This window comes from Balaenoptera physalus, assembly GCF_965194825.1.
Source record: "Balaenoptera physalus genome assembly, chromosome: 3".
Taxonomy (NCBI): domain Eukaryota; kingdom Metazoa; phylum Chordata; class Mammalia; order Artiodactyla; family Balaenopteridae; genus Balaenoptera; species Balaenoptera physalus.
This window is the reverse complement of record NC_138890.1, coordinates 10,233,441-10,255,430: the sequence shown is the minus strand read 5'-3', so window position 1 is coordinate 10,255,430 and position 21,990 is coordinate 10,233,441. Positions and strand designations below refer to the sequence as shown.

General features: G+C 42.1%; 2 protein-coding genes across 5 annotated transcripts in view; both read left to right on the top strand.

The window, feature by feature from the left end:
- Positions 1 to 7,930, top strand: part of LOC309658660 (uncharacterized protein) — a 32,395-nt gene extending 24,465 nt beyond the window's left edge. Inside the window, exons 2-4 of the mRNA XM_082457490.1 lie at positions 2,263 to 2,389; positions 2,594 to 2,654; positions 3,065 to 7,930. Of these exons, the coding sequence (XP_082313616.1) occupies positions 2,263 to 2,389; positions 2,594 to 2,654; positions 3,065 to 5,051 (2,175 nt within the window). The 3' untranslated portion in view covers positions 5,052 to 7,930. The remainder of the gene's footprint in view (positions 1 to 2,262; positions 2,390 to 2,593; positions 2,655 to 3,064) is intronic.
- LOC309658667 (uncharacterized protein) overlaps positions 1 to 21,990 on the top strand; it is a 167,611-nt gene that overhangs the window by 91,035 nt on the left and 54,586 nt on the right. The window contains exon 1 of one of the 4 annotated variants that reach the window (XM_082457507.1): positions 21,052 to 21,227. The exons of 1 other annotated variant lie outside the window; for it this stretch is intronic. In XM_082457507.1, coding sequence (XP_082313633.1) covers positions 21,225 to 21,227 — 3 coding nt within the window. In that variant the 5' untranslated portion in view covers positions 21,052 to 21,224. Of the gene's footprint in view, positions 1 to 21,051; positions 21,228 to 21,990 lie in introns of those variants that run through there. 2 more of the 4 variants (XM_082457509.1, XM_082457506.1) reach the window with 2 other exon arrangements.

Sequence of the window (21,990 nt, the reverse complement as noted above, 5' to 3'; positions counted from 1 at the left end):
TTTTTGGCTTTGTGTTAGCCTCTGGTGAAATATATTGTTTTCAGTACAGGCCTTGTTAAGAACAGAGTATTTCGTATTTTTTATTATTATTATTACTTTTTTTGATGTGGACATTTTGTAAAGTCTTTATTAAATTTTGTTACGATATTATTTCTGTTTTTATGTTTTGATTTTTTTGGCTGCGAGGCATATGGGATCTTAGCTCCCCAACCAGGGATCAAACCCACACCCCCTGCATTGGAAGGCGAAGTCTTAACCACTGGACCACCAGGGAAGCCCCTGGTGCTTATTTTTACATGCCATCTTTATTTCTTCTTTCCCAGTTTTAGAGAGAGTGTTTTGCCTGTGACCTCAATGCTCTGATGGGTCTAAGAAGACTTGTTCAAGTTTTTTTCATTTTTTTTCTTTGAGGCCAGGAATGATGACTTCTAAGTTCCTTAAATGCCAGATTAGAACCTGTAAGTCTCTGTCTTCAATTTTTGATGATTGATTGCTGACTGCTTTAAAACCTCATTCATTCTCTTTACCCTTTTACCCACATCTATACAAAGTGATCAGAAAGCCTTAGTCCTTCTTCCATTGGCACTGGCAAGAGATTCAATCCTCTTAAGATCCTGCTCTTGTGTGTGAACCCTCATCCTAACCCAGCCCCTAACTTCAGTTTTTAAAAAGTCCAATTACCTTTCCTTGCTTGTGAAGCCATTTCTTGAAAGCTCTGGAGAGGCCTGCCTTACTTTCCTCAGATACCTCAATTATTTAGGTAATAAAACCTTTCATACACTATTGGCAATGTGTGCTGTCATCAGCAAAGGGATTCCTATCCCCAGGGGTCAAGCTGTCATGTTCCTGTAAACCTTGTGGGAGCTTGGAAATTAGAGAAGTTGGCAGGGCAGCCTCTAGAGTGGCTGGTCAGGAAATAACTTCCTCCTGCAATTTGAAAATGGAGATTTTATGTTCTTTAGGGGGAAAGCACTGTTGAATCCTTTGTGTATTTCATACTTATGGGCAGATTCACCATCAAACCCTTGTGATTTTCAGTGAATGCACTTGCAATCTACAACTCTTAATCTGTTCCTCAAGGTTAGAAAGACACAGGACACTGTGTTCTAGATCTGCCATAAAGAGCTCTTCTGGCATATTGTCTCACTCTGTGTGCCTATGTATGCCTCTAAGCAGCCCTGAGGCACATGAGTATAGGAATTTTGTGGTCTGTGTTTTCATGCTATCTTCCTACTGTCTGCGCCATTTAACTGTAAGTGCCAATTAACTTTCTAGTGCATCAGATCAAACAAAGAGAAAGGAAAAACTGAGTCTGTGGTAAATGTTACACAAGTTAACAGCACAATTTCCCCACAAGAGTATTTTCTTTCTGTCATCTACATCTGACTACTTATAAAGGCCTGGATTACTTTACGGCCAAATTGGCCAGCTGGGTCCTATTAAAAGTTTTACAGTTTTCTTGGACTCTTTTGTTTGGTGATGGGAGTAGAAAAAAAAGCTTCTAGTTCAGCACTATGTTCTTATTCATAAAAGTTTGTGCAGATTTGACCCTCTGCCTCATAAATGCTATAAATGGTACGTAAAAGGAAGGAGATGAAAGAGTTTTTCCTCACAAGGTATTGATGGTCTTAAAATGGGAACATTTGTTTCATTTGTATATCATGTCTGTCATTTCCCAACATGTTCTGGACCCTGCTGTTAGTGAGAAATGAGATGTAATGTGATCAGAGTAAATATTTCCATGTTCATTATGCTGCTAAATTTGTGAGGGAGTATAGACAGAGTAAGTTGCTGATAATCAAGTCATAGAATAAATGTTTGGATATGACAGAATCATACATGACCTTCATATAAATAGTGTATAGGGCTTCCCTGGTGGCACAGCGGTTAAGAAACTGCCTGCCAATGCAGGGGACACGGGTTCGATCCCTGGCCCAGGAAGATCCCACGTGCCACAGAGCAACTAAGCCTGTGCGCCACAACTACTGAGCCTGCGCTCTAGAGCCCGTGTGCCACAACTACTGAAGCCTGTGCGCCTAGAGCCTGTGCTCTGCAACAAGAGAAGCCACCACAATGGGAAGCTTGCACACTGCAATGAAGAGTAGCCCCTGCTTGCTGCAACTAGAGAAAGCCCACACGCAGCAATGAAGACCCAACACAGCCAAAAATAAACACAAAACAAAACAAAACAAAAATGGTGTATAGTTGTCTAGTCCTGTCAGTGTCATGCATCCTGCTATACACATATTTGGGGTATCTTAGGACTCGGTAGCCTTTGAAGATGTGGCTGTGAATTTCACCCTGGAGGAGTGGGCTTTACTGAATCCTTCACAGAAGAAACTCTACAGAGATGTGATGCGGGAAACCTTCAGAAACCTGGCCTCAGTAGGTAAGGGTGACAGCTTTCCTTTACTTTGTCAATTAGGGAACAAATGTTTCTTGTTCATTGATGGTCTTCCAAGATGTCCTATGTGGAAGGGAGGATGTTGGTATATAAACTAGGCCTGGTCACAGCCAACAATGAATATAGAATCTAATAATTGTTCTATAATTTCTAATATTTTGGAATCGTTTTTCTTCATCTGCAATTTAGGGAAAAAATGGGAGGATCATGACATTGAAGATCAGTACAAAGACCAGGGGAGAAAACTAAGGTAAGTCACACTCACAACAGAAAGTAGTGCCTTATATGAGGGTCCTGGTATGTGATGAAATTTTAAAAGAAGGGACCTAAACACATAATGCCTGCTTCACATTTATTTATTCTCAGAAAAATTTTCCCCCAAATACTTTCTAATATGTGACATAGATGTTTAGTGTTTGGAAAATAGTTCTCTCGGAAACAGTATTAACAAGCCCTATATGTGAATATCAATGTTTTGATAATTCCAAGAGTGAAGTCTTCTTGCAAGTCATTTCTTATATTCAATCAAAAACAATTCAGACAAGGGAGATAACCTACACTTTTGCTATAGATCATAAAAATGTAGTTCAAATATCCTACTAATAAATATTAAATTGTTGGTAAAGAAATCATTACTAACGTGATTCTCATTTTTTACAGAAGTCATGTTGTAGAGAGACTCTGTGAAATTAAAGAGGGTAGTCAATGTGCAGGAAACTTCAGCCTTATTCCAAAACTCAGTCTGAACAAGAAAACTACTGGAGTGAAACTACATGAATGCAGTGCATGTGGAAAAGTCTTTATGCATCATTCATCCCTTAATAGGCATATCAACCATCATAGTGGACACAAACTGTATGAGTATCAGAAATATGAAGAGAAGCCATATAAATGTAAGGAATGTGGTAAAGCCTTCAGTTATCTTCAGTGTTTTGAAAAACATGAAAGAAAACACAGTGGACAGGAGAACTATAAATGTAAGGAATGTGGGAAAGCTTTTCGTTTTCGCACATCCTTTCAAACACATAAAAGGATTCATACAGGAGAAAAGCCCTATGAATGTAAAGAATGTGGGAAATCCTTTATGTGGCTCACAACCTTTCAAAGACACATGATAACGCACACTGGAGATACTCCTTATAAATGTAAGGAATGTAGGAAACCCTTTAAGTGGCTCACAACCTTTCGGAGACACATGATAACACACACCGGAGATGCTCCTTATAAATGTAAGGAATGTGGGAAAGTCTTTATTTTTTTAAGTGCACTACAAATACATGAAAAAACCCACATGGGAGAGAAACCCTATCAATGTAAACAATGTGGAAAAACCTTTAGATATAGTCGAACTTTTCAAACACATGAAAAGACTCACACAGGAGAGAAACCCTATGAATGTAAGCAATGTGGTAAAGCTTTTATTTCCCGTATAGGAATACAAAACCATGAAAGAAATCACGATGGAAAGAAATTCTATGAATGTAAAAAATGTAGTAAAGCATTCAGTTATTCCAGTTCTCTTCGAAAACATGAAAGAACTCATACTGGAGAGAAACCCTATGAATGTAAGGAATGTGGAAAAGGTTTTATTTTTCTCTCAAGCCTTCGAGCACACATGATAAGTCACTCTGGAGATGGACCTTATAAATGTAAGGAATGTGAGAAAGCATTCATTACTCCCAGTTCATTTCAAATGCATGTAAGGACTCACACAGGAGAGAAGCCTTATAAATGTAAACAATGTGGGAAAACTTTCAGTTGGCCCACTTCCATTCGCAGACATGAAAAAAGTCACAGTGGAGAGAAACCCTATGAGTGTAGGCAATGTGGTAAAACCTTCAGTTGTCCCAGATCCTTTCAAAGCCATGAAAGGAGACACAGTGGAGAAAAGCCTTATGAATGTAAAAAATGTGGTAAAGCCTTCAGTTGTCCAAATTCCTGTCGAAAACATGAAAGAAGTCATGGTGGAGAGAAACCTTATGAATGTAAAGAATGTGGGAAAACCTTCAGTTCTCTCACCAAATTTCAAAGACACGTGATGAAGCACACTGGAGATGGACCTTATAAATGTAAGGAGTGTGGGAAAGTCTTTGATTGTCCCGATTACTTTCGAAGTCATGAAAGGATTCACAGTGTAGAAAAACCCTATGAATGTAAGGAATGTTGTAAAGCCTTCAGTACTCCTAGGTCCCTTCGAAGACATGAAAGAACTCATACTAGAGAGAAACCTCATGCATGTAAGGAATGTGGTAAAGCCTTCAGTTATCCCAGTTTCCTTCAAAAACATGAAAGAAGTCATACTGGGGAGAAACCCTACCAATGTAAACAATGTGGTAAAGCCGTCAGTTATCTCAGTTCCCTTCGAAGTCATGAAAGAACTCATAGTGGAGAGAAACCCTATGAATGTAAGGAATGTGGGAAAGCATTCATTTTTCTCTCAAAATTTCGTTTACACATGATAAGGCACACTGGAGTTGGACCTTATACATGTAAGAAATGTGGGAAAGCCTTCGATTGTCCCAGTTCATTACGAAACCATGAAAGAACTCACACTGGAGAGAAACAGTATGAATGTAAGAATTGTAGCAAAGCCTTCAGTCAGCTCCGTTCTTTACGAAACCATGAAAGAACTCATGTTGGAGAGTAGTGCTACGAATGTAAGAAAGTGGGAAAGCCTTCAGTTCTATCACTAAATTTTCAAGACGTGGTGAAGCACACTGGAGATGGACCTAATAATGTAAGGAATGTGGGAAGGCCTTCGATTTCTTCAGTTCATTATGAAATCATGAAAGAACTCACACTGGAGAGAAACCACACAAATGTGAAAATTATAGGTAAGCCTTCGATTGTCCCAGTTCTGTTCAAAACCATGAAAACACTCATAATGGAAAGTAGGCCTATGAATGTCAGGAATGTAGGAGAACCTTCAATTTTCCCAGTTCATTCTGAATACAAAAAATAGAATTCACACTGGAGAGAAACCCTGTGAATGCAAACTATATGGTAAAGCCCTCAGCAATTCCTATTATGTTCAAATACATGAAAGAACTCTTACCAGAAACTGAACATAAGGAATATTGGAAAGCCTTTATCACACAACATTTTAAGGACACAAGACGGTGCACACCATGTAAGTGTGAGGAATTGGGGAAGTCTTCAGTCCTGTTTTCTTGGGAAAGAACTCACTCTAGAGAGAATTCTGTTAAATGTAAACAATATATGAAAACCTTCATTTGCCCTACATCCTTACAAAACCATGTGAGAATGTACACTGGATAGATACCATGTAACTGAAAAGTAAAACAAACTATTCAGTTGAAACAAATATTTTTGTAGTCATGTGAAAACTGCACTGGAAAAAATTCATGTTAATATAAGTAATATGGGTAAGCCTGGTACAAATTAATTCATGTAGAATACTCAAGGTTACAATATGGAAGAAGTGTTATAAACTTTAAACATATATTGTCCTTATCAGTGGCACATTCTTAAAGTTATTTTCTGTTGTATGGAGTAGTACTTAACTTTTGCAAGTAAATATTGAGGTAAGATAATTCTGTAGGTACCCTTTAGGCAGTCATTCCTAAGTTTAATAGGTAATTTTATCCTTTACTCAGTAAAATTTTTGTTTTTATTTTGAAGACTCTTTGATCCATGGGTGAATTGAAGTATATTTCTAATATGTAAGTGGGTTTAATTTTTATATAATACTTTTCTGCAAATAAGGGAACACTGAAAAATGACACTTTGGTACTTGTTTGTTTATTGTACTGGCCTCCTGCGGCAAGTACTCAACATCCCTTATACATTATATACATATTCCACCTTTATTTCTTAAGAGAAAACTAACTTTTCATTGGCCTGAAGAGCTTTATTCCATTTCTTTGCTAACAATGAGTTGGCATATATTTGTAAGTATGCAAAGTTCATCATATACTCTCATGTGAATTATTGTTTTCATCTTTTGTCATTTGTTATTTGTCATTCCTTCTGGCTGGGATTTGGGCTATGGAATTTGCATTAAGAGAGACCTGTGAGAGGACAATAAAATTTAGAGTTGGTGATGACCCTTTTTGACTCTGTTATCTCAATGTGAGTAATGTTGTGAACTACATTTTCTAGACTCTGTTGCTTTTATGGTCCCATGTTAGAATTCACCAAAGCCTAATTTACAGGTAATTTGAAATGCAGATGTGAAATAGGATTAGGTAGATTTTGGAGCCACCTGTATGGAAAGAGACACACAAGAAGCATAGGGCCTTTGCAGACACTTGCTTCCAGCTCATTTTCCTCATTTTTTGCTCTGCCAGTCAGGAATATCCTCAAAACTGAAGAGAGTTCAAGACGGTGGAGTAAGAAGACCCTGAGCTCACCTCCTCCCATGGGCACACCAAAATTGCAACTGTTTACCAAGCAACTATTGATGAGAAAGACCTGAACAGTAGCAGAAAAGATCTTCTACAAGTAAAGATAGGAAGAAGGACCCACAACAAGACCAGTAGGAAGTGTGGAGAAGCGTTACAGTCAAGACCCATTACCCACAAACAGGAGGATGATTACAATTGCAGAAGTTGTCCCAAGGAGCAAGGGGGTCCAAACCCCACATCTTGCTCCCCAGCCTAGGGGCCCTGCACTGGAAAGACAAGCCCCCAGAACATTTGGCATTGCAGACCAGCGGGGCTTACTTTCAGGAGAGTCAGAGGGCTGTAGGAAATAGAGACTCCACCCTTCAGGGATGCACATAACATCTCATGTGCTCCAAAATCCAGGGCAAAAGCAGTAATTTGAAAGGAGCCTAGGTTTGACCCACCTGCTGATCTTGGAGAGACTCCTGGAGAAGCAGGAGGCAACTGATGCTTACTCTCGGGTCATAGACACCGTGACAGCCCTTTGGGGGAGCTCATTCTACCACAAGGATACTGGTGCTGACAAGTGTGGTTTTGGAATCGTCCTTCTAGCTTATTAGCACAAGCGACCTGCACTATCCACCAGCCTGTTGGCACAGGTATTGGGATACCTCAGGCCAAGCAGCTAGCCAGGTGGGGACACAGCCCCACCCACCATATGGCCAGCTGCCTTAAGACATGTTGAGCCCCCAGTTGCCCTGGCACTGGCCCTGGGACCCCTGAGGCCCCACAGCCAGCTGTTGGGACCCAACCTCATATATGAGTGGGCCTACACCAGGATACAGCCCCATTCACCAGCGGGCCAGTACCAGCTTTCAGACACTCCAGACTTTGTAGCCATCTGTGACAGAAATAAGCCCTGCTCACCAGTGGTCTGACATCAACTCTGAGACCCCCAGCTTACTGCAGCCAAAGACCTCAGGATCTGGCTCCACCCATCAGTGAGCTGGCATTAACCCCAGGATCCCCTGAGCCTCAGCCCCACCCCCCAGCTCTAAGACACCTTGGACCCTTCAGCCAGCCACTGTGGGATTTGGCCCCAGTCACCACCAGGCTGACACTAGATTTGGGGGTCCCAGGCCCATGACCTCCCACCCTGGAAACTAGCTCCACCCACCAGTGGGCCAGCACTGGCCCTCGGACCCCCTGGGGCTCTATAGCCAGCCACCTCATGTCCTGACCCTGCCTACCAACAGTCAGCAACCTCTGCACAAGGCAGGACCTGGCAACCAACTGGACCAAGGGCCAGCCATGCCTAGTCAGCCCGCTACACGAGAAGGACCCACATAGGGGGCATACCTAGAGCATATAGGTCTGGTGTCCAGAGGAGAGAGCACTGCACACATAGGACGTCTCCTACAAAAGGCCACTTCTCCAAGGTCTGGAAACAAGCAATGTGCCAAATACATAGAAATTTAAAAAGCAAATTAGGCAAAGTGAGGTGACAGGAATATGTTCCAAACAAGGAACAAGATAAAACCCCAGAAGTAGAACTAAGGATGCAGAAATAAGCAATCTGCTTGTTCAAGGTAATGATCATAAAGATGCTCAAAGAACTTGGGAGAAGAATGGGTGAACAGAGTGAGAAATTAGTCATTTTTAACAAAAATTTTAAAAATACAAAGAACCAAACAGTTGAAGAATACAGTAAGTGATATTTTTAAATACACTAGAAAGAATCAGTAGTAGATTAGATGATACAGAGGAATGAATCAGCAAACTGGAAGACAGGGTAGTGGAAATCACTCAATCTGAACAGAAAATAAGGAAAAAGAATTTTTTTTAAATGACAGTTTAAGAGACTTCTGAGACAACAACAAGCATACTAACATTCTCATTATAGGAGTCCCAGAAAGAAAGGAGAGAAAATGGGCAGAAAACATATTTGAAGACATAATAGCCAAGAACTTCTAACCTGGTAAGGAAACAGACATCCAGGTTCAGGAATTACAGTCCCAAAAGGACCAATCTAATCCATATATATATATATATATTATATGTATATATATATATAATATATATTTATAATATTATAATATATATAATGGAATATTACTCAACCATAAAAAAGAATGAAATTTTGCCATTTGCAACATTGTGGATGGGCCTAGAAGGTATTATCCTAAGTGAAATAAGTCTGACAGAGAAAGACAAATACTGTATAATCTCACTTACTTTTGGAATCCAGAAAACAAAACAAATGAACAAACATAGCAAAATAGAAACAGAGTTACAGATACTGTGTCAAACAGGTAGTTGGCAGAGGGGGAAGAGGTAAGGGAGGAAAGAAATAGGTGAGGGAGACTAAGAGGTGCAACTTAGAGTTGCAAAATGAGTCACAGGTATGAAATGTACGGTGTGGGAAATGTAGTCAATAATTATATCTTTGTATGGTGAGAGATTGTAAGTAATCTTATATTAGTGATCATATTGAAATATATAGGAATATTGAAACACCATGTTGTGTAACAGGAACTAACATAGTGTTATAGGTCATTTATATTTCAAAAACAAACTCATAAAGAGATCAGATTTGTGATTACCAGAAGCAAGGTGTGAGGGGGAGGGGGGAATTGAAGGAAGGCAGTCAAAAGGTACAAACTTTCTGTTATAAAATAATTAGTACTAGGGATGTAATGTACAACATGAGGAAGTTGTTAAAGAGAGTAAATCCTAAGAGTTCTCATCAAAAGGAAAAAAATTTTTTCTATTTCTTTAGAATTTTGTATCTATATGAAATGAAGGATGTTCACTAACCTTATTGTGATAATCCTTTCATGATGTATATAAGTTAAATCATACTGTACACTTTAAATTTATACACCGCTGTATGTCAGTTATATCTCAATAAAACTGGAAAAAAAGAGAATATCCTCAAAACCACCACAGACTGTTTGACTTCCATTTGATCAGAGCTGTAGGCTTCCACAGTGTTTTCCAAAGTTCAACATGGAAGATTCAGCACAGTTTGGATTTTCCTGCAAGCCCACTGTGTCCATCTGGCAAGAAATTTAGACTGTCGTGGTTGAGAATATCCTCTGAACACTGTTCTCTAGACTGTATTCATATAAGCTCTAATTTGTAATAACACCTTGGTCTGTTAATACTGCTGTTGACTTTGTGCTCCTGATTCCCCTTTGTGTTGCAGTCCAAAAGAACTACCTGGGAGTTTGTTCCTGTTCTTCACTGTGCAGTGACTGCTCAGACCCAGTCCTTCCATGTAGAATCAGCACCTTCCTCATATCGGGCAGATTCTCAGTGTTTCCTTTTACTCACATCTGAGTGTAATCCCTGAATATGTTTTCAGTTCTCTTTGATTGTATAAGATTCAAAGTATGTGCATTATTTTCTCTAATGAGTGCTTTTGTAGCTTTTTCTTAGAAATATTTTATTAGCTGTTTAACAAGCACTCATCTGCTAGGAAATACATTTCCTGAGAGGGTATATTAAATATCCCATTGTAATTATGGAATTTCAGATCAACTTGTAATTTTCTCCACCTAATCATTATACATTGAGTCAATATTATTGTGCATACAAGGGCAGGTATTTTTACCTCAGGCACTTTTTATTTTTTATTCTTTTATTATAATTTCTGTCATGAAATTTCTTATTCATTCATAACACCAAGCACTTAAATCATGGTGTTTTCTGTCCCCTTTTGCCAAGACCACCATGATCACGTCTGTTGTCAAGGAGAAGGAGGGGTGTAATGAGTTCTCATAATAGGAATGACCACAAAATGTGGGGTGTAACAGTAGCAGTGCACTTGAGGACTTCCTATTGGATTTTGACTTGTGTTAGATGATTTGATTGCTATTCAAGGAAGCAAGACGTTATTGTACATTGGATGCTGTGAGGAAGTGAGCTAAATTCTGTCATGGGTAATCATAATAGTTATTATCTAACAAGGCAGAAAGAATGGCATGATGCTGAAGTTAATTTTTAAGAAGTACCGATCATTAGTGAGAAGAGGGGAATTTTGGTCATTTAGAATCTTTAGGGAATTCCCTGGCAGTCCAGTGGTTATGATGCCGCACTTTCACTGCCGAGGGCCCCGGTTCAGTCCCTGGTTGGGGAACTAAGATCCTGCAAGCTGCAACTAAGATCCTGTTTTTCTGGTGTGGCCAGAAAAAACAAAAAACAAAACAAAACAAAAACTTTAGAATCTGTTCTCTTTTATTATTTATAGAGATACGGTTATAGAATGTCTTTGTTTTCGTTTTGATCCATCATGGTCACAGAGTAGCTTTGTCTGATGTTGGATGTGTGTCACATTTTTCTCTTCAATAGGATATATCTAGGCCTTTTGGGGAGCGTGAGGCCAGCTCCCAGTCATCTGGAACAGGTTTTGCCTTTCTTGTCTAAATACTGAAATATTTCCTGCAGTGTACTGGATGATTTTAAAAGAAGTACACACTTAATATATGTATTTGTAATGACAAACTCCTTAGCAAATTAGATTCTCTTTTGTTATTTCCTTTATGAGTCAAATGAAGCTTACAAATTTTCAGAGAACACAAACCAAGCAAGGGAAAAAGTCAGGATACCTGGTCCAGTGAAACCTTCTTGCTCAGAGACTAATCTCTTGATGCTAATTTTTCAACATCCCTCATATGCCAGGCAGTGTAGACTAAAAACATTTCTAGTTTAGCAAAAATTTTCCAGGCACTCTAGGCTCTGGATATGGAAGTATAAAAGAAGTTCTTGAACTTCTGGGTGCTTATATTTTTGTGGGAAAAGAGAGATGGTTAAATAAGAAACCTTTGCTTTTATAAAAGAATGTAAGTGTGTGAAAGGAAAGGAAAGGATGACAGGTGAGATGATAGGGAAGGTAGGGTATGTTGTATATCTTTTTTATGGAGGGTAGTGGCCTCAGTGAGTGAGGATGTCACCACTGATCATTTTTCCACCATCTAACATCTTAAAATACTGAGGAACTGCTTGGATGTGGATGTAAACAATACTTCAGTCCTGCATTCTTGGGATTAGCAGCAATGGTTGGTATAGACATGGTTCATCTTCATTTTAGCCATAGCTAAAAGTTTTAGTGCATGTGCTGTTTGATCATGAGTTTGGACATGAGTATCTGGGATGTGAGTTTCCCCATTGCTTTTGGCTATCAGTTTTCATAGTATTTATGTTTCTGATTAGCACTTGAAGGGAATTGAAATTGCCTTTTGATTTGGCATTATCATTTTGCTGCTATTCAGACTGAAGGACACAATTTGTATCCCATGAAACTTTCGAGTTCCTTTGGGTTTGAGTAAAGGTCATCTGCACAACTGTAGCTCATCATGCATTTTCCTATGAGTAGAGTGATATCTGTGCAAGTCCAATATGATTTCCTGGTTGAAACACCAAAAATAGCTATGGCTGTTTAGAGGGCAATTATCCAAGGAGTAACTGAGGTAAGCTGCAATCAGAGGTATCATTTTGAGTAATATCTGAATGGAGTGGGAAAAGAGGTATATTTGACATCCTCAAACTAGGATATTTTCTATGCCTTCTTATAAGAGGAGTAGCTGGGAGGTTTATGCACAAAGCCCTCAAAGCTCATTTTTTTTCTGTTTTCAGGGATCATATCCGTGTTTACACTTTCAGCGCATGTTATGGAAGGTAGGGTAAAAGGTGACAGTTTGGTTTCATTAGACAGCAGTGGAAGTTCAGACTTGCTCCCCTTATTTTTCAGTTCTAATTTATGCTTTCTTAGCAGTGTTGACATGTGACTTTACAATTATTAGTATCTCATTTGATCTGTCCCCATCATTCCTCCCACATACAAATGAAGAAAGTTAAGCATGGGGTCTTACCTTAATTCATATAGCTGATAACAATGAAATCTCTCAGTTTTCAAAGCATAATGTGTGCCACTCTTCTGGGCAATGTCAAAAATCGCAAACTCAGAAGAACACAAAGTTTGTATAAATATGCAGTTTTACAGATACAGAGTCAAATTTTCCATGAGGACTCAAGGCAATATGCTGGTCAATTTGTATGACATTCTGGAAAAGGCAAAGGTATAGGAAGCTAAAACAGATCAGTGGTTAAGGGTGGGAAGGGTTTAGTACAAACAGGAGAGTGTTCTTTTGGAGTGACAGTGTCCTCCATCTTGATGGTGGTATAACTATACATTTGTGAAAACTAACAACTACACTTAACATAGTATATATATTGTTAGGAGGGGGAAATTTCTCCCTCTACCGGTGTTGAGTTCTTGTGGCTAAACTAATAATAAAATTGATAGCAGACAGATTAACATGAGAAAAAACATTTTAATTCATGCACATGGAAGTCCCATAGAAATGGTACCTAAGAAGTGGCCAAAGCAGGCAGCTTTTATACTTTTTAGACAGAGATAATAAACTTGTGTGGAATTGACAAGACAAAGAAACTTAGGTTTTGGGTGCCCAATTAGTGAAGAATCTAAACAGAGTTTGGGCTTGGGGTAGTGAATTAAAGAAGTAACAGGGTTCATTTCTATAGGCTTCTTCACCAGAATTCTCTATCTTGGGCCATAAGGGTATCCTGCTACCTCCAGATGCAAGCAGTAGACCCTTCACGTAAGAGATTTCTTTCCTGCTTTCAGGAAGAGTCAGAGTATCCCTCTTACGTTATCCATTTCTTCTTTCTTTTTTCTTTTTTTAAAATTAATTAATTTTTTATTTTTGGCTGCGTTGGGTCTTTGTTGCTGTGTGTGGGGGCCGGTTGTGCGCGAGTGGGGGCTACTCTTCGTCATGGTGCGCAGGCTTCTCATTGTGGTGGCTTCTCGTTGCGGAGCACGGGCTCTAGGCCCGCAGGCTTCAGTAGTTGTGGCACGTGGGCTCAGTAGTTGTGGCTTGTGGGCTCTAGAGCGCAGGCTCAGTAGTTGTGGCACACAGGCTTAGTTGCTCTGCGGCATGTGGGATCTTCCCAGACCAGGGCTCGAACCCGTGTCCCCGGCATTGGCAGGTGGATTCTTAACCACTGTGCCACCCGGGAAGCCCCTATCCATTTCTTAAATAACTTTAATTCACATTAGGACTTCCCTGGTGGTCCAGTGGTTAAGACTCCCTGCTCCCAATGCAGGGGCACAGGTTCGATCCCTGGCTGGGGAAGATCCGCGTGCCGCATGGTGTGGCAAAAAAAAAAAAAAAAAAAAAATCCAAATTAATCAATATAAAATTGAGGCACATTTTGGCCCCAACAGTATATACTACTTAATAACTAATAGAAAGCAACAAAAACGCTTTCACATGCTAGGAGAATGTTAAACTCTCCGAAACCTTGATTTTTACATGTTCCACAATTTCTTCTACCCTCTGGGATCCTTCTTCAGAAGAATGGAAGGACTAGGAAAGGACATGGGCCACAACAGGACTTTTCTTGGTACCAAATCTGATTTAGGAAACACGCTCCAGGGCTACATCTGCTCTCGCTGTCATTCACATAACTGGTGAGAAAGTAATTGAGCTCTCGGAGTCCACCTCTGAGTTGACTCCAGGTTTCTCGGGTCATATCTTGGCAATGCTGTGGCCTGACACAAAGGTGCATGTAACAGACCTCCCCAAGTGGAATATGGCTGGGTGTGTCCTAATCTAATCCTTGGGCATCAACGTCATGTGTTCCCAGAGCCGGTATTGAGACCATTTTCAGCTTATATTTCCCATCTCTAGCATACCCTGTGCCTGCTTACCAGTAAACACGTTTAAATGCAACACTGTCTCACTCTGGCAGTTTTCTTTGTTGTAACTCCAGGTGACTGTGAGGTGAAGCAGGGACAAAACCCAGAACCCATGTCATGAGGCTCAGCGCCCTCGAACTCAATATTCCCCGTTGTCACATAAACAACAGCGTTGCACCAACAAGCACAGTTCCACAATAGTCTCAAAACAATAATGTCAAAAAGGGACACCCTGCCTTGCCCTAACTCTAGTAATCACTCAGGCAGACCCCACTGTCAGCAAACCACCCTCCCTTTGTTCTCTGGCACATACTACCCCGTGCTTTTGGCAGCGTATGCACCGACCACGCGCGGCTTCCTCACCTCAGTATCTGCCTCCACCGAGAGTTGGCGCTCTGCTGCTGAGGCTGGTGTCTACCCTTTCCTGGTGCAGGAAAATCTCTGCAGAACTCCTGACCCGTGTCCTGTGGGAAATGGTGATCTCAGCCAGACCCTCCGCCGCTGAGGCCCCTTTGCTTCCCAAAACTCTAGAATGCAACGCGACACTGTCTCCAAATAAGACGCGCGAAACGCCCGGGATCCCTGAAGTGCGCAGGCTCAGGAGGTGGTGCCTCCTCCTTAATCGGAGGACAAGCTCCAGGTTTCTCGAGAGGCAGAAATGGGCCGAGCCATGTCCCCACCTGCTCTTGCAACAGCTTTCAGTGCTTTCCAGGGTCCCAGAAAGTGCTCTCTCTGTGGCTGGGAAACCTGGGGTCCGAGGTCTGGAGGCCGCCTCTCTCCCCATCAGTGGAAGTTCAAGTAGGGGACAGCGATCAAGGGCTCGGTGGGGACGGCCTGTGAGGCTGACCGGAGCGACCTCAGTGCGCAGGTGAGACCTGGGGGGTGATGGATACCGTACGAAGGAGACCTCCCAGAGGACATGGAGGCCGAGTGAGGACACAGAAACCTTTGTCGCCCTCACTGAGCTTCCAATGGGAAAGCAAAGTGAGGAATGGTCACATTGTGACCAGTGCTTTTCTGGAAGTGATTATAGAAGCGTGAGTGCCCTACTAGTAGGTGGTGTGGTGAACAAAGCCAAAGAAATATCCCTGTGTGCTTAAAAGCTGACATTCTAGTAGAGAAGAAAGAAGATATCTAAGTAAAATTATAACATATCTGATTGTGATTAGTCCTAAACAGAGAAAGAAAACCGGGGAGGAGTGCAGAGGGCTTGGAATCCATGTGTCTATGGGGGCATCTGTGTGTCTGAGCCATTGACTCCGAGGATTTTGTGTCTGTGTCTGCGTGTGTCCTCCTGTATGTGCCATGACAACATCTGTATGATTTTGTGTGTCTGCCTGAGGAGTTACGTGTATATATCCTATGAAATCTGGAATGCTTTTATTTCATATTCTTGCCTAGTTTCCCTGGTAGCACTTCCCTTACAATGTTAAATAGAACTGGTTAGAGCAGACATCTTTGTCTTGTTTCTGATCTTACAGAGAAGGTGTTCAGGCTCACTGTGAAGTATGTTGTTACCTCTGAGCTTTTTAATGATGCCTTATTTGAGGTTGAGGAAATTCTCCTCTAGTCATAGTTTATTGCATTTTCCTTGTCAAAGGATACTGAACTTTGTTAATAGCTTTTTGCATCTAATGAGATGATCATTTAGATTTTGACGTTTATTCTATTAATAGTTTATTAATTTTAGTGAATTTTAGGATTATTTGTTCTAGTTCTATGGAAAATGTCATGGGTATTTTGATAGGGATTGCGTTAAATTTGTAGATTTCTTGCCATAGTATGAACATTTTAACTATATTAATTCTTCCAATCCTTGAACCTATGGTATCTTTCCATTTATTTGTATTGTCTTCAATTTCCTTCATCAGTGTCTTATCATTTTCAGACTCTAGGTCTTTAACCTCCTTGGTTAAATTTATTCTCAAGTATTTTGTTCTTTTTGATGCAATTGTAAATGGTATTGTTTTCTTAAATTCTCTTTCTGATATTTCATTATTAGTGTATGGAAATGCAACAAATTTCTGTATATTAATCTTGAGTCCTGCAACTTTACAAATTTATTTCTTAGTTTTAATAGTTTTTTGGTGGAGACTTTAGGGTATTCTAGGTAAAGTATCATATCATCAGCAAAGAGTAGCAGTTTTACTTCTTCCCTTTCAGTGTGGATGCCTTTTATTTCTTTTTCTTTTCTGACTTTTGTGGCAAGGACTTCCAGTACTATGTTGAATAAAAATAGTGAGAGTGAGCATCCTTGTCTTGTTCCTGATCTTAGAGGAAAAGGTTTCAGCTTTTCACCACTGAGTTTGATATTAACTGTGAGTTTGTCATAAATGGCCTTTATTATGTTGAGATATTTCTTTCTATATCAACTCTGGTGAAAGTTTTTATCATGAATGGATGTTGAATTTTATTAAGTGCTTTTTATGCTTCCATTGAGATGATCACGTGATTTTTATCCTTCCTTTTGTTTGAAACAAATTCCTCTGTCTTTTCATTTTGCTTAACTTTCTCTGTCTCTATGAAATTTGGTGAAACAGTTACTTATCCCAAGGTTAAATGTGTGTCTTGTGTGGGAAGGTCCCTATACATTCTTGTGTGCCCAGTGGCTTTGGTTTGAGAGCTGGACCTGAAGTGACCACTAGTTTTATCTCATCATGTCATCCTCACAGTGTGCTGACAGCTATCACCTTGGTGGGCAATGGGGCTAGAGATGGAGGGGCTGAAGCCAGAGCTGGGTGTGAGCAAGGGCTTCTCCTATGCTGAGTAGCCAACACTGCCCTATCAGGGTGGGATCAGGTCCAAAGTTGCTGGAGCAGAAACCCTCAGGGTCCAGTTCAAGTTGGTTCCATTCCCTCTAAGTGTGTGCTCTCCCCCCTCTCAGTATTGGCACTTTTGCCCCAGAGGGGAGCAGTGCTGGAGCAAAAATGGGGGGAAAAAATAGGTAGTTTGGACTTCATCAAATCAATGACTTTTGGGGTGTGGTGAAGATGGCAGAGTAGGAAGACCCTGAATTCACCTCCTCCCATGGGCACACCAAAATTACAAGCATTTACAGAGAAACTATTGATGAGAACAACCTGAAGACTAGCAAAAAAGATCTTCTACAAACTAAAGATATAAAGAAGAAACCACAATGCAATGGGTAGGAAGAGCAGAGATGCAGTATAGTCAAGACCCATGCCCATAGATAGATGACTCACAAACATGAAGATAATTACAATTGCAGAGGTTCTTCCCAAGGAGCAAGGGTCCAATCCTCACATTGGCCTCCCCAGCCCGGGGGACCTGCACCAGGAAGAAGACCCCCCAGATCATTTGTCTTTGAAAGTCATTGGGGCTTACTTTGGGGAGAGCTAGAGGGTTGTGGGAAAGAGAGACTCCACTCTTAAAGGGCTTACACAAAATCTTACATGCTCCAAGACCCAGGTTAGACACAGTAATTTGAAAGGAGCCTGGGTCAGACCCACTTACTGACATAGGAGAGTCTCCCAGCGAGGCAGGAGGCAATTGGGACTCATGCTGGGGACAAGGCGCTGGCAGCAGCCATTTTGGTGGGCTCATATTAGCATGAGAACACTCGTGTTGGCGAACACCATTTTGGAATCCTCTCTCTAGCTTATCAGTGCCAGGACCTGGCCCCACATACCAGCTGGTTGGCACCAGTCCTGGCACACCCCAGGCCAAACAGCTAGCCAAGCAGGGACACAGCCCCACCAACCAGCAGGCCAGGTGCTCTAAGACTCCCTGAGCCTCCAGCTGCCCTGAGACCTGACCCTGCCCACCAGAGGGTCCAAGACCCAGTCTCATGCACCCGTGAACTGGAAATAGTACCAGGATCCCTACAGGCTCACAGCCAGAGATTTCTGGACCTGGCTCCACCCACCAGTGGGCTGACACTAGCCCCAGGACCTGACTTCACACACTAGAGGGTGGGCACCAGCACTGGGAAACCCTGAGCCCTGGCCACACCCACCAATTGGCAGACACAAACCCCAGGACCACTGCAGCCAGCTGTGTGAAGACCTGGCCTACAATCAGCAGGCTAGTACCACTCTGGGTTTCCCTGGGCCATGGCCCCACTCACTGGAAGGCCAAGACCTGCTCTGGGACTCCCTGGACCACGCAGCCAGCTGTTTCAGGAACCAGCACCAACCACTAGCAGGCTGACACCAGCCCCAGGACCCCTCCTCTGTGCCATAGCCCCATCCACCTTCAGGCCGACACTAGCTCCAAGAACATTGACCCTGCAGCCAGGCAACCCAGGACATGGGTCCACAAACCAGTGGGCCAGCACTAGCCCCCGGAACCCATGGGCTCCAAGCCAGCCTTGTCATGACCTGGCCCTGCCACCAATGGGCCAGAACCAAGACTCCCCTGGATGTGCCATGACCTGACCTCAACCGTCAGCAGCTGTCAACCTCTCTGCACAAGCTTTCCTGGCAACCAACTAGACCATGGGCCAGCCATACCTACCAACGCTCCCATAGTAGTCATCCAACTAAAACAGAAAGACCCACGCAGCCCACATGGATAGCACACCTAGAGCCTATAGCTCTAGTGACCAGAGGGGAGTGTGCTGCTGGGCAACACAGGATGTCTTCTACATAAGGCCACTTCTCCAAGATTGGGAAACATAAGCAACCTACCAAATTCATTGATATAAAAACAGTGAATTAGGCAAAATGCGGCAATGGAGGAAAATGTTCCAAATGAAGGAGCAAAATAAAACCCCAGAAGTAGAACTAAGTGAAGTTCATATAAGCAATCTACCTGATAAAAAGTTCAAGGTAATAATCATAATGATGCTCAAAGAACTCCAGAGAAGAATGAGTGAACACAGTGAGAAGTTAGAATTTTCTAACAAAGGCAAAAAAATATAAAGAATCAAAAAGAGCTGAAAATACAATAACTGGAATAAAAAATACACTGGAAGGAAGGCACAGTAGTTTAGTTGATACAGAGGAACAGATCAGCAAACTGGAAGAGAGAGCAGTGGAGATTACTCAAGCTGAACAGAAAAACAAACAAAAAAAAATCTTTTAAAATAAGGACAGTATAAGATACAACATACAGCATACTAATGTTCACATTATAGGGGTCCCAGAAGGAAAAGAGAGTGAAAAGGGGGCAGAAATGTATTTAAAGACATAGTAGCTGAAAACATCCATAAACTGGGACAGGAAACAGACATACAGGTTCAAGAAGCACAGAGTCCCAAACAGGATTAACCTAAAAAGGATCACAAGACATATTGTAATTAAAATGGGGAAAATTAAATATAAAGAGAATATTAAAAGCAGTAAGGGCAAAGCTCTAAATTGCATACAAGGCAACTCCCATAAGGCTATCAGCTGACTTTTCAGCAGAATCTCTGCAGGACAGAAGGGAGTGCCACAATATATTTAAGGTGCTGAAGAGAAAAATCTACAACCAAGAATACTCTACCTGGTAAGGTTTTCATTTAAATTTCATGGAGAGATCAAAAGTTTTGTAGAGAAGAAAAATCTAAAGGGGTTTAGCACCATGTTTCGCTGACAGTTTTACGTTCATTTCAGGTTCATAGGATTCACTGGCAAATAACCACTCCACACTAAGTTAAGCAAAAATTTAAAGAGTTTATTGGATTAACACAAGAATACAGTATATCAATTAAGCATTATTCCCAATAACCAAAAGGTGGAGGTAACTCAAGCATCCATCAACGGTTGAATGGATCAAAGAAATGAGGCACAGACACACATCAGAGTGTTGTTAGGCTTTTAAAAGAAAGCAAATCTGACACCTGCTACAACATGGATGAACCTTGAGGACATTATGCTAAGTGTAATCAGCCTGTCAAAAAAGTTGAAACACAGTATGATTCCACTTGTATGAGTTACCTGGCATAGTCAAATTCATAAAGACAAAAAGTAGAATGGTTTTTGGCCAGGGGCTGGGTGACAGGGAGAATGAGGAGTTGTTGTCTAATGGGTATGGAGTTGTGGTTTTGGAAGACGAAAATAGTTCCGGAGATTGGTTTCACAATGTTAATGTATTTCACAATATTTACCCATATACTTTAAAAATAATGAAAATGTAAATTTTTATTGCGTGTATATTACCACAATCAAAAGTAGCCCAGACCAGATAAAAGTTCGGTTTAAAATCAAATGTGCCCGCACTTCCCTGGTGGTCCAGTGGTTAAGAATCCACCTTCCAATGCAGGGGACGTGGGATCCATCCCTGGTCCGGGAACTAAGATCCCACATGCTGCGCGGCAACTGAGCCTGCATGCCACAGCTAGAGAGCCCGTGCTTCAACTACAGAGCCCAGACGCTCTGGAGCCCCCGCACCACAACTAGAGAGAAGCCCGCACGCCGCAACACAGAGCCCACGCAGCTGCAATGAAAGATCCCACATGCCACAACGGAAGATCCCGCATGCGGCACTAAGACCTCAGGCAGCCAAATTAAAAAAAAAAAAAAAAAATCAAATGTGCCAGGTGGAGACAGGCTCTCCCCACAGGCCACAGAGGATTCTGCACAGCAAAGCTTTCACCAAGGGGCGCGGCATACGTCTGTCCAATCAGGGGCGCCGGTGGGGCAGGTGGGTGGTGCTACACAGCTTCCCGACTTGGTGGTATCCACTCGCTTTGGCCCACCCCAGGGTCGACTCTTCTGTGCCCTTCACCGTTGCTAGTTCCTTTGCCACAGTCTCTGTCGCGCTGTGATCTGCACTGGTCGTTAGGAGGGACCCAGGAAACCTAGAAATGGTGAGTGTGCTGCCCCCTGGCGTGCGGAGACGGAGAGGAGAGGCTGGTTGGAACCGGCCGTGGCGGAACCCGGGCCTCCCCGCGGTCAACTCCCGAGTCTGCGGACCGAGTCCACCCCCGGGCGCCGCTCAGACCTCATTCCCTCCGGCTCGCAGCGTGGGGGCGGGGCCGGTAGCGGGGCCTCCGCGCGTCCAGTCCTGTCACTGCGCGCGGCGACTGGGGCCCTGACCCCGGGGCCTCTCTGGGCAGCTCTGTGCCCGCAGCGCCGCGTATTCCTCAGATTGTGCGGTGACTACGGGGAGGGTCATCAGGGGACAGTACTGACTAGGTCTCCAGGGGTTCGTGCGTGGAAGGATCTGTGGTCTGTGCGTTCCCAGCCTCTCCTTTTTGACACAGGGGGACCACTTTCCTCCTGAGATTTCCAACTGTTTGGGAAGCAAGATTTCAAATCCACGGTGCTGTCCCCCCAGAGTAGCTGGCAACAAATGCCTAAATTTCCAGATCGCTCCCCGCATTCCCAAAATACTCTTCCCCACACTGATTCACAACAGCATTACCAACTATCCATTTTCGGGGTTCATTTCAAAGAGGTCCAGTATTTTAACTGTATATCCTTAACACTGAGCCATGGTTGGCTTTTTATTTTTTATTTTTATTTATTTATTTTTGTCTGTGGGTATTTTACGTGAGAGGAAAGCAGAGAATAACCACCTGGAATTCGTTGTATGAAATCTTTTCTCCTCCAAGTTTATTTTCAAGGGAC